General features: G+C 46.7%; 1 protein-coding gene across 1 annotated transcript in view; it reads right to left on the bottom strand.

Annotated features, from left to right (window-relative positions):
* The window catches only part of DENND2C (DENN domain containing 2C), a 55,232-nt gene that overhangs the window by 10,314 nt on the left and 32,294 nt on the right, over window positions 1–12,624 (bottom strand). The window contains exons 6-13 of the mRNA XM_083746001.1: window positions 10,151–10,247; window positions 9,525–9,569; window positions 7,330–7,517; window positions 5,266–5,375; window positions 4,075–4,144; window positions 3,691–3,768; window positions 1,215–1,355; window positions 337–485 (exon numbers count right to left, since the gene is read on the bottom strand). Of these exons, the coding sequence (XP_083602127.1) occupies window positions 337–485; window positions 1,215–1,355; window positions 3,691–3,768; window positions 4,075–4,144; window positions 5,266–5,375; window positions 7,330–7,517; window positions 9,525–9,569; window positions 10,151–10,247 (878 nt within the window). The remainder of the gene's footprint in view (window positions 1–336; window positions 486–1,214; window positions 1,356–3,690; window positions 3,769–4,074; window positions 4,145–5,265; window positions 5,376–7,329; window positions 7,518–9,524; window positions 9,570–10,150; window positions 10,248–12,624) is intronic.

The raw sequence follows: 12,624 nt of genomic DNA, 5'->3' as shown, positions 1-12,624 counted from the left end.
TCTGCATGCAAAGCAGGTGCTCAACTGCTGATCTACAGCCCTTCCCCAGCTGGCCCTGCAATTCCAGATTTTGGTGTCAGGTTCCATGCAAGCTACACCTTATGTAAAGGTAGACCAATAGTCTTTCCCCCCAGTAATTCATGAATATCTGCTTCACGTTTCCAGAGTTTGCATTTTATGGTGGCTGAATTTGGATTATGATGATAGTCTATATATGCATTAACAAGAAAAGTTGCAATTATTTTGTGGCATGAAAGGTTCAGAAAGGGCGGGGGGAAACACACGCACATGAAGATCTTGCCAAGCCAGGCAGGGGACTTGTCATTTCAGTCTCACCTCAAATTGTCAGCAACAAAGATCACCCTCCTTTCCAGCAGGAGAGAAGCGCAGACTTGGATCAAATGAGAGACGCTGAGGCACTTAAACAGGCATTCAAAGTCGACATGTTCCAGACGCGAGTCCAGGGGACGGCAAAGCTCAATTACCTGAGAGAAGACAATTGTAAATGAGTTATGGACAAGAACTGAGCTATTTTGTTGTTGTGTTCTCTCTTGAAACCCAAAATGTTGAGGTGGTACAGTGGTACCTTGGTTGTCGAACTTAATCCGTTCTGGGAGTCCATTCAACTCCCGGAACGGTTCAAAAACCAAGGCGCAGCTTCCGATTGGCTGCAGGAGCTTCCTGCACCCAATCGGAAGCCGCGGAAGCTGCGCCAGACGTTCAGCTTCCCAAAAACGTTCACAAACCAGAACACTCACTCCCAGGTTTGCGGTGTTCGGGAGCCAGAACATTCGAGTACCAAGGCGTTTGACAACCAAGGTACGACTGTATTCAATTAAATAATTATAGGAGCAGAATGGCTTCCTCTTCTCCCTCCACACATGCACTATGCCATCCCCAAATCTGATACGAGGATTGGGGGAACCCCCAGAACAAATTTAAAGGGGTGCACAAAGGGGAAGGGAAGTCCCACTGTGCAAATGGAAGTCGTTCCGCTCATGCATTTACTTAGGTGTGTGCTCATAGACTTGGCAAGCTCTGAATTGTGTCCCAAAAGGACAGATAAAAGATGCCAGCAACTCAGCAACCCTCTGGAAATTGCTTTATGACTTGCACATTCTGGGCAGTGAAACAAGCCTTCCCCCGGGTTCCTACTACAATCATGGTGATCATTCCTCACGCCTTTGCTAGGCAACAATGCCTTTTGCTATTACCTCATTTCCTGCTCCTGGCAGGAAACTCTTCACAGTGATGGTGCGCCCAGGAGCAGGGAACGGTGCCTCCATGACACTGCGCATGAATGGGTGCACCAGGGCTGGGGACATCTCACGCCTCTTCTCCACTTCATCCAATATCTGCATGAGAAGAATTTACTGTTACAAGACTGGTTCTTCCTGGCTGCAACACAAGTGAGAAGCAGCTGGATAGCTCAGCTGGTTATAGTGTAATGCTTAGAGCACCAAGATTGCAGTTTTGATCCCCACAAGGGACAGTTCCACATTCCTGCATCACAGGGGGTTGGACTAGATTATTCTCAGGATCCCTTCCAACTCTATGATTCTATGAAAGCAGAGGCGATTGACACTTCAGCTGATGTCCTCTCGTAAGATGTGCTGTGTTATTAGCCCATGATATAAAGGCACATTCATTTCCCTCCCCCAGCACAGATGTGTCCTTCATTGTAATGGCACAACCATCCAGAGAAACCAGTTTTCCAAGTTAATTCACCAGAAAAGTGAGTAAGTGAGTAAGTCACTGTGTCACCAAGTGGGCGGACCCCACCCACCCAGGACACACCCCTAGATCCACACACACCCCAATTCCACCTTCCTCACATTCAATTCCTCATTCCTTCACCTCCCCTAGTTCATTGTGAGCCACTTTCAAAGTTTGTTGTCAGCATTCTTCCAGACTCCAGCCGCCTACGCTTCCTTCACAATACTTTGTTAAGTCGCATAATTGCATATTTAAATGCGCACACAACCCATTTGTTTTCCATGGCTGTCTCTTTCACTTTTCTAAGTGGCGGCTAGTGTGCTTGGAGAAATACTGATCATGTAATGAGATCTGAGATCTTACTGTATGTTACACTGGGCATCTCAAGACAAATGAGGCGGAGGCAGTTTTACCCTGGGGCCAAAGCAGATCCAGTTCAACCCCCTAATCCTACAAAAAACAATGAGTGTGCATTTCCTCCTTGCTCATGAATTCACACCTAAAATCCATCAATATGGTGCATGGAGGATGTAAATGGTTCAGAGAAGGCCAAAAGATGCTTAAAATTGAAATGCTATTAAATGTTAATGTTCAGTTATACATTCCTTTATATGACTGATAAAATTGCAGAGAGCAGTTAACAGTTTTTCGAAGACAAACCTAAGAACTGCCTTGCTGGATGAGACCAATGGCCCATCTTTCTCTCACGGGGGTCAACCAGATGCCTGTGAGAAGCCCACAAACGAAACATGAGCACAACAGCACTTTCCCCACCTTTGATTCCCAGGAACTGGCATTCAGAGATATACTGCCTCTGACACTGGAGGCAGAACATAGCCATTATGGTTAGTTGCCTATGGGAAGTCCAAAAGGAGCTGCTGGTAAACAATCAGGATGCCTTGTGCAAATCTCACAGATCAGTTTGGCAATGCCACAGCGACTACGTATAATGAAGGAGGACGTGAATCAGAGTTCTGGTTTTGACCTACAAAGTCTTAAATGGCTCAGGGCTGCAGTGCCTCGAGGACCGCCTGTCCCCTTATAAACTGACCCAGACCCTGAGATCACCATCTGAGACCCTTCTTTGTGCGCTTCCTCCACAAGAGGTCCAGAGGGTGGCAGCACAAGAACAGGCCTTTTCTGCAGTGGCTCCCCATTTGAGGAATGCTCTTTCCTGGCGGGTTTGCCTGGCACCTTCATTATGTATCTTTAGGCACCAGGCAAAAACGTTTCCCTATAACCAGGCCCATAACATTCTATGTCCTTTAAAACGTGTCCTTTAAAATTTGTTTTGTTTTGTTATGCATTTTGTGTTCTCATGTTGTACTTTTATGTTGTGATCTTCAGATGAAGGGCAGTATACAAATTTAATATTTGAAAATGAAATGAATGACAAGCAACAAGCATTCTAGGGAGCGGACAGCTGTTATGTGATGAAGTCTCTTCAGAATACATTACAAACCACGTTGAACGAATTATTGTCATTTTGCCAGTCTGCAGCCAGCAAGGCAGTTTTCTCTGCAGTCTTCCTCAAAGCACTACCCTTCTCTTCCAGTAAGAAGGGAACTGAAAGCTTGTTTCTTAAGAACTTCTTTAAATCAAGAGACCACATCCTTTCCTGCCACAACTCTGGGGGCTGGGGAAAGCGGGGTTGGCTTTGGATTAACCTTTACTGGTGCTGATTTTGCTTCCACCCCACTAAAGGTGCATTAAGATCCAACCCTTCCCCTCATTTCCTTTACTACAGGTCTGGGGAGCCTGTAGCCCTGCAGATGCTGCTGGACTACAGCTCCCATCATCCCTGGCCTGGCCCTGCTGGCTGGAGCAGATGGAGTGCAACTAACTGCTGTAGAGCCACAGGCTCCCCACCCTGGTCGGAAGTGCTGTGATAATATGCGCCATCCCAACAACCAACAGCAACCCTAGAAAGGCATTTTACCACTTTCTCTATGAGGTCCAGGGCAACCCACTCACCTTAGAGAAAAGGTTGAAGCAGCCGAGGCGACTCACCATGCAGTATACCTCAGGCAGTCGTTTGCCTTTCCCTTCTGGCTAAAAAGGTGACAAGAGCAGACCTTTAGGTGCAAAGCAGTGGAACATGCAAGAAGGCCAGACTGCTAAGGATCTCTCATCCTACTGTCACCTGAGCATCCCTGGTTTCAGCTTCTAAATAGAGCATCTTTCCTCCACCCTCCTTTTCCTTCAATATGCCAGGCTTAAGCTGCTCAGGCATCTAGGCTGTTAGCCACCGCAGTGGCACTCGAAGCCAATCTGTCCACAGGACTGTGAACATGCACTCATCCTTCACCTGCAGCTGCAGAGCTTTCATGCTAGCATCCAAGACAGGGAGCTACTTACCAGGAGCTTCTTGCAATATCCGAACCAGCGGCTGCCATCCTCACCAGTCAGCACAAAGGAAAACGTTTCACTGGGAAAGAGAGAAAAAAGTAGATTGTCATGTTGACTGAGCGAGCACAGCAGGAGTTAGCCTACCCTGCAGAGGGCCCCATCTTCGCAACGTGAATTTCACTGCTGGGCACAAATGACACAGCGCTTGTCCAGTTCCTAAATCTGTTTACAGCAGATATTTCATCAGTGTGCTGCCTTCCAAGATCTCCACCCACCCAGAAATGACCAGAACTAGCCGCCAAGAGATTACCTCCTTACCCCACCCTTGTTTGCAAGGGTCCCATTGGGTAGGTAAGCAGTTCATGGTCAGCAATATCTAGGTCACTGTGACACTGCAGTGAATTGCGGTAAGGGTGGGGTAAGTAACAAGCAAATGAAAAGATCGCTACAGGGTTGTAGTTTTGTTTGTGCTTTTAAACACTCTTTTCAAGGAAAGGTGTTTTTAAAAAATAAAAATAAAAATAAAATTAATTTCTTCAGAGAGCTGAGAAATTTTCGTCTGAGGGCTGCAAAACCATGTGAAAGGGGAGACATGTTGCCCTTACCAAGGGCAACCAACCCCACCCTTCAATGCTAATCACTTCTACTCCCAGGGTCACTATTCAACCCTCAACAAGAGATACCCTAAGAGATGGAAAACCAGCAGCAAGGGACCTCAGGCCTACAAGACCATTTCCCATAAGTCATGCCCGACACCTGTTGTCATCATTTGTTTATGTATTTGAATAATGTGTATACCACTTAATCAGTCATCTCCAAGTGGTCGGTGTACAGGAGACCCAATGCAATAAGAATAAAAATGTGTTAAATCTGTAATATCAGAATTCAGTTTAGAAGCCTGCTGGAAATGAAAGAAAAAGGCTTCATTAAGCACTGGAAGTTCAAGAGGAAGACATCAACAATCAGCCTGCTGAGCTTTGGCCACACTGGCAATGAAAATTTTATGCCTGATGTCATGGTGACATTGGGTTATTGACAGTTTGGTAGCCACACCGATCTGTCAGAATGCCACACGGGGGTTGGAGGAGGTCAGACCCAGGCCCACTGGCTAAGTCCAGTTCCCCACCGCTGCTCCCAAGTAATCCAGTTCTTACCCTAGATTCTCACTAAATAAAAACAATCCATTTTACAGACTCTCACCTCTTTAACTCTGATGTCGGGCACCAGTCTTTGGGGTCAGGAAAACAGAATTTGGGGATGACCTTTAGCCTCTCTTCAGTGTCCTTAGACTGCCGAAAGGGGTGGTCAGGCTGCAGAAGGAACACACGCCACGTCACTGAACACAGCCAGGCAAGCAAAGAGTTTCCTCTCTGGGTGCAGACATGGGGGGGCCATCCTCCAAGCACACCAAACACCAGCCCCCTCCCACATCAATTTTCCATCCTCTCCTCTCCTCTCCTCCAAGAGCTGCTTTTGACTTGAATACCTTGAAAAAGGTACCCTGCTCCCCCCAAATAAAAATAAAGTAAAAATAAGTTACAATTTTTCAAAGGCAGAGGAGCAGTTTCCAGGTATGATCAGATCAATTCTGCAGTAAGAGTATGCAGGTTACTGAATTCATTAACCAATTTCCAACAAATATTTCCAAAGCAGTGCTCAATTAAAATATCAGAAAACAGAGTGTATAATAATAATAAAAAATAGGCATATGAATATATACATGCCTTGCTATTTCCTGATTAATTTACAGCATGGCCTTTGTTGTAAAAAAAACACACACCCCTGCCCACTCCAGTCTAGCTTGCTTTACTGTTGAGACTAGTAAAGGCTTTCCAGGAGCTTTGCTTCGCTGCAGACTCCCATGCAAGGGAGTGACTGGCACATTGTTTGGAAACAGCACTATTTTCGGAGCTGGCGATAGCCTGTAATCACTGTGCTCATGTTATAATCATTGCCTCGTAATTACTAGGGCAATGTTTCCTGCTGGATCCCAGCCTCAAAGACCCTCCCGTGCAAATCTTGTTAACATCCTACCAAATATCTCCCAGGCAGAGGGAAGGCTAGCAGACTGGCAGGGCGCCATCCACTTTGTCAGCAGTGGCACAAAGAGAAAACACACACACACACAGGTCATAGGAGGCGGTGGGATGTTGCTCACTGTGCCTCCTGAGCAATGTAGGCCAACACATCCCCCTCCCTGTTTTTGTTATCAACAGCAACCAGATGAAGTCAGCGCTGCTCTGGGATTACCATTAAAACTCAGTTGCACTTCCTCTCTCTGTCTGCGGGCTGCCCCCAGCAGCTCAGCACTAGAAACTGGTGCATGTTTTGCCCAAACAAAGCTGAGCTTCTTTTCTGGCTCTCTGGCAAAGAGCTGAGCAATCTTCAAGCCCAGAGTTTGCACAGGGGCTTGGGCACAGCCAGCTAGGTCAGCACTTGGGCATTTCCTCTAGACCACAGTCCAGCAGGCAATGTTTCACCCTGAGGACGGAAATACATGTTGCTCCCCAATGCATGTAACATGTAAAGCCCAATGGTTGCTTTTCTTAGGCAGGAGTTTTGGACTGGGAGGGGGGATGGGAACCAGAGAGGGAGAATTTAACCCTTTCTCTGTCCCCAAGTCAATTCTCCATCCAAGCTGCTTGCACCGCAATACCTCTGTCAGATTCCAGATGTACTTTTGAGGAAGCAAGCATGCATTTTAAACCCCACAGGATATGTATTTTGGAGGTTCAATTTATTTCAGGCGATGTAGGCCATCTTTGAGTGTTTTAGAAATAAAACTGAAAGGTGGGGTTAAAACATCACTTACAGATAGACAGAGATTTATAGAGCTTTATAGGGAAATTGTGTAGTTTGCATCTCCCTCCTGAAGCTGCATTTTTTAAGGAAAAGCAGCTGTTGGGCTCTTTTTGCACATATTTTGCATATGAAATGCAATTAGGCTCCAAGGATGCTCCACTTCCTGAGGGGCCCTAGAACAAATCCCGATGACTGCCACAAAATCAGTCTCAGTCACCCACTGTACTATGGGCCTTTGATAAGTCTCATTCCCTTACAAGTCACTGAGACTACACAGTGGAATTATTTTAAGAGATACAAAAACGTCAACTAAGGACTCACAGGCTAGTGTATTGGTGCTTCTATTCATCTCAGTGTGTATTATACTGCTGTGACAAGAGCAACGGGGCTCACAGTGCATATTCACAATAACATTAAGCTTTGGACAATGGAGACAGATGTCCGCATTGCTACGCCACTCACCTTGCTAGGAAACTGCTGTATAATCTGTGGGGAGTATGTTGCATCTGATGGCTTCTTCTGTAGTGACACCACCACAAAGAGCTCAAAGAGCTGCTGCTCCTGGAACTCGATGAGGTCCCGCTCCAGAGTCTGGTAGTGTGGATTTCTCTTGGACTGAGCCTGTACCTGCAGCAGGCGCTTATGGCGACCTAAGATAGAGAAATGAACTCTTAACTGCTAAAGCCTTTTATCCTGAGTGAAGGAAGGGGAGGCAGCAACAGAGAGGAAGAAGGTTGAAGGGTTAGGGGCAGATTAGCCAACATGGTGCCATCCACTTCTTGCCGAACTCCATCTCCCATCAGTCCCACCCAGCATGGCCAAAGCTCAAGGATTATGGGAGCTGTAGTTGGACACACGTTTGGAGGGCAATACATTGACCTGGCCTGGATTAGGGAATTGACTCAAGGTCATGCAGACGGTCAAAGATAAACTTGGGAACAAGGCAAGCTCTGTTCTCCCGCATACCAGTAAAGGTTGGGAGGAGCAGTAAGCAAGAGACAGTTTGGTAGCAAATTAGCTACGCTGCCCAATCTGAGGCAAACCATACTAACATCTGAATGCTACAGGGACAGAAGACCACAGTAAGCTATCACAAAGCATCCCATTCTGAATGGGATTGGAGCAGTATTCAAAACTGCACCAACTGCAGTGACTTAGGCTTCATGCGGCCTGCATGTAAAAATTCGCACTTCCTTTATTCCAAACCTGACTGTAATGTCTTCCCTTCCCAACTCTAGCATCTAAGAGAGGGTGCTGATCTGAGTGCCCGCACAAGACAGTTTGCAGGATGGATGTAGACATGACTTGACATTGGTGGGTACTACTGAAGTGTGTCCGTGCTGGGCTACAGGCATGGAGAGCAGGAAATGCTGGTGTGTCCAGAGCCACCGGTGCCAGCTAGAGCAGATGAGTCATGACACAGATCCAGTTTGGAGCCTGTTGCTCTAGTTGTTCTTCCTCCAGTGCTTATATGCAAGCCTGGGATAAAGGGCCAAACTCATTATGTATAATCTCACTCCTTTTTTCCCAGCAAAGGGCGTTTCACAATCTTGCAGGACCATACAGAGTACAGAAATGAATGGGCTAAAGAGGCGACACTGGAGATGCCTTTGGGAGGGGCGTGTGACCAGCCTCTTAATATATTTTACCACAAGAAGTTCAGTGACTACTTCGTAGCACCATGGAACTGGAGAGAAGCAGCCTCTGCAGCATCTAGATGCCCTAACTCTAACCTTTTCCTTTTCGGGTGTCTTCTCTTCACCTTTGGAAAAGGACACAACTGCTTTGGATGGAATCTATTCCCTAAAAGAGTTGGGGTTTTTGAGGGGAAACCTCCCTCCTTTGAGTGAACTCATTCCACACTGGCTCATGTGCAGCAACACCCATTCATGCCTGCCATGGGATTACCAGGTTTCTCAGAGGATTCTGGTCCACTTTCAAGGTTTATGCGGAGCAACAGCTAAGCTTGTTGGGCTTTGCTGTTACCCTGTAAAAATAAAATGTGCCCTAGAACATGTCAAACAGTCACTAGGGAGAGGCTACCCTTTGCAAGAAAATAGTAATAATGACAGACAGGCTGTCTTTCGAGAAAGCCTTCCATAGTTGCTGATTTTCCCATCAAGCAACTGGAACTCCAGAGTTCATGAGGACACAGTTTGAAAGCTCTAAACATGCCCACTTCCTCCAGATATTTTTTTTCCTGTCAGTCACCCCAATCCTTTATTCTCTTCACTGGGATCCTAGGCATGAAGTCCTCATGCCAAAGTTTTAGTAGACATAGCTCCCAAGCAAGCTATGCTCTCCCAGGTGCTGGAAGAAATATGCATTTCCTGAGCTCCACAAGCAGCCAGGAATGGGGAACGGGTGGCCCTCCAGTTGTTAATGGTCTACAGCTGCCACCATCCCTGATGGCCAACCTGGCTGGAGGTAACATGAGTTGGAGACCAACAACATCCAGAAGGCCACAGCTTCCCATCCCTGCTCTAAGCATTCATAGTGAGCCCATTTTGCCACAAACAAATGGTCAATATTCCAAATACTCAAATGGTTCACAGAAGCTATATGCAGCCTGGCCATTTCTAGTAAATATACCAGCAGGTGATCCAGCAGCTATAATTATGCCCCATGAGCTGGCTCAGCCCTTGTGACTCACTCACTTTTTGGCAGATTCTCCGGTTCACTGTCATACCCATTGGTTTCACCTGAAACGATAGAGAATTTCCATCAGAATTTGCCAGCTGGGTGGGAATAGGAAATGCTGGAAGGCAATTGACGCGCTGATGACCCATCCTGGGCCTAAGGGCACCAAAAGCTGGGCACAGGTGCAACATCTGGCAAAAGCATCTGCTGCCACACACACTCCAAGTGTTAAACAAAGCAAATAAAACTCATCATATGGTTTCGAGGAGGCATCTTCCATGTTGTGCAATGTAAGGAAGCATCACCATAAATTGTTTAGCACAAACTTGACAATGCTGATTTGCAAAATGCAGGTCACACAAAGAACACATGGCTCTTTACTAGGCAGTTCAGCACATGCCAGGAAGAAAAGTCGCATAGAAAAACGTAGTAGCACAGTTTTTGAAAAACCAGGGACTACTTTATTCTTCTGCAATTTTAGTACAGAACCTTCTACGTTATCCTAAGGTCATTAGAGGAAGGGCAGGATAAAAAAAGGAGTAATCACATATGATCAATACTCAAGAGTTGGCAATTACATGCTTATCCCCACCAATGTTTGGATATCTGACTAGTAGAACTTTACATAACTCAAAATCTATACCTCTGGCTGGAGAAACTTCTTTTCCTGTCTGGGCCACCAACTTCACCCTCTTCTTCCCTCGTTTGGAGTCAAAGATTTCCTGAATCTTCAACACAAGCTGAAACCCAAAAAACAAAGTGGAAATCAAGAGGGGCCACATGTCTCCCAAATATCCAGACAAGGACTGTAAAAGCTGGCCATTCACAGAGCCATGTTGGAAAATTTTGAGGTGTGCAGCTACCAAACCCATGATCTGATCCATCTAGAAGGCAAACTGAATCATCTGGCATCCAGAAGAAACATACAAACATGTAATTGAAAAGGATAACAAGGGATGTATATGGACACTGGCTATACATGCCATTAGGAGTCCTGACATGGGCCTGATCTTGGGACCAGGTCACAGGGAGAAGTGAAACCTGTGGGCCACCAGAGAACTTCCCACAGTACTCTGTAGCATGAAGTGTTTGTTACATCTACAGTCTTGAGCAAAGGCACATTCAACTCCATGCACACAGACCCAAGATTCATAACATAGGTTGGGTTGGCTTTCCAAAGGTGTTCCTATTTCGAGGATCAGAAACATGAAAATCTATATTCATGCTCCATTACTGCTGAGAGGGAAGCACTGATGCTCTGGCCCCCTCATGCAATACTGCTGGCCGTGATCCAACAATGTCTGGAGGGCCACAGATTCTCAAGGAAATGGCACCAAGGGACCTCCCTTGCCAGGACTGAGGAACAGTTTGGTTCTGGAATTGAAGGGAAGGACTGACCCTTTAAATAAAAGAGAGGGGAACATAGTTCCATATCTGGAGGCAGGCGGGCACTTAGCTACTGGGTGCCCCTTTTTTGAGTTACCTAGTTATGTTGTTCTAAAAAAAAAAAAATGCACTAAGAGATGAGTGGTGGTGGTGGCAGCAGCATCCAAGCCCATCCAGTTCCATGTGTAGTATCAGGCGTCTCAAGCCACAGGCAGACAGAAAGCTCTTTGGCTCAGCATGTCAAGTCATAACCTGCTGGCGCTCTCATCTCCTGCGGAACTGCTTTGCTGCCTGAAAGGCGCGGCACGCAGGCCAAGTTCCCTCTTGCCCGGCTTTAAGAATGCATTCGACATTCCAAGCACAGGCCACAGGGTGGGGACCAGTCGTTCCCATCACCACCAGCAATGCACAAGTGCAAGAGGCAAGCACCAGGTAAATCCGCTCACAGTCCCAACCCTTTCCCTGACCTCGGCAACCCAAGCAGGGTCAGGCGGGCAGAGGAAGAAGGAACCGCAGCAGCAATCTGCTCAGCTGCTCCTGGGCCAGGGCGGTGCACAATGGCGTGCAGCACAACCCGAGGGCACGGCTGCCCTTTTGCAGGAAGCACTGCACTTCCTCCATCCATTTCCTCCTGCCTCTCTTCCGCTCCTGCAGAGTTTTCCCAGCCTTGATCTTAATCTGAGAGCTACTTCACACTTTGAAATGGTAGCCCGGTTACACTGGTGTTTGTTGAGAGGAAACATGCAAAATGCCAAAGGGGAGAAGGGGGTGGGTGTGTGCATGCCAGGTAGCTGAGACTTTCCACAGCTTTTTGCCACGGAAACACTGTGATTTGGAAATGTGTTTCCCCACGCCACACTTTCTAAGACAGCTGCCACAAACTCTGGCAGTCACAGGGCTGTCACATTTGTCAGCAGCTTCAAGAACCCAGGAAAAGTGGCTGAGAGCTGCAGATATGGCGTCAGGATGCTGGAACGTAGCACATGCTTCTCTGGTGGGGTTGACCAAGATTCTTTGCCACAGTGTGTTTGGGCATCACTCCAGCAATCTTGTGAGTTCAGAGTAAGAGAACAACATGCATTTTCCCTGTCAGTAAATTACTCCTTTACGTTTGGAGGCTGTTTAGGGGTCTTTGTCTGACAAAGGGCACTCATGTGGGACATTTCATCATTCCTCTTGGCACAACGTTTATAATCATCTTTGCACACTCCAAGAAATGCTGATGTGTAACACTTGGAAAAGGCAACAAGTCTGGCCTGGGGAATATGCTAGCCTTCCCTCCTCCTACCCCCAATTCCCTCTGCCACAGAAGAAAGAGATTTCTACTAGGCTGCGTGGGCTGGCTCAGTGCTTTAGCCTAAAGTAGATGCCAGAATTGGGAGCTTTTATTGCTCAGGTCCCTAGCTAGACAACAATATCTGAAACACATCTTTTTTTGCAATGCTTTCTTACTGTAGGGTTATCAAGAGAACTGGTGTGTGTTGTGCACTGATTTTTTTAAAATACAGATGTATGCGTGGTGATATAAAAAGACCCCTAGCTGGACAGGTGTCCAATTTCTCCAGTGCGTAGGCAGCATCAGAAGCAAATCTTAGTTTGCCGACTACACCAGTCATGCATCTCTGTTACTCACTCACCCACGGGAGGGAGCGGCAGGAAACACATCAGGAAAATGATATTCAAGTTTTATGGAACTGTCTCATTCCTAATAAACTGCTCAGCAGCTTTAAG

Source organism: Podarcis gaigeae (genome assembly GCF_964106915.1).
Source record: "Podarcis gaigeae genome assembly, chromosome: 6".
Lineage (NCBI taxonomy): Eukaryota > Metazoa > Chordata > Lepidosauria > Squamata > Lacertidae > Podarcis > Podarcis gaigeae.
Note: the sequence above shows the minus strand (reverse complement) of the source record. Positions and strands in the feature narration are given on the sequence as shown.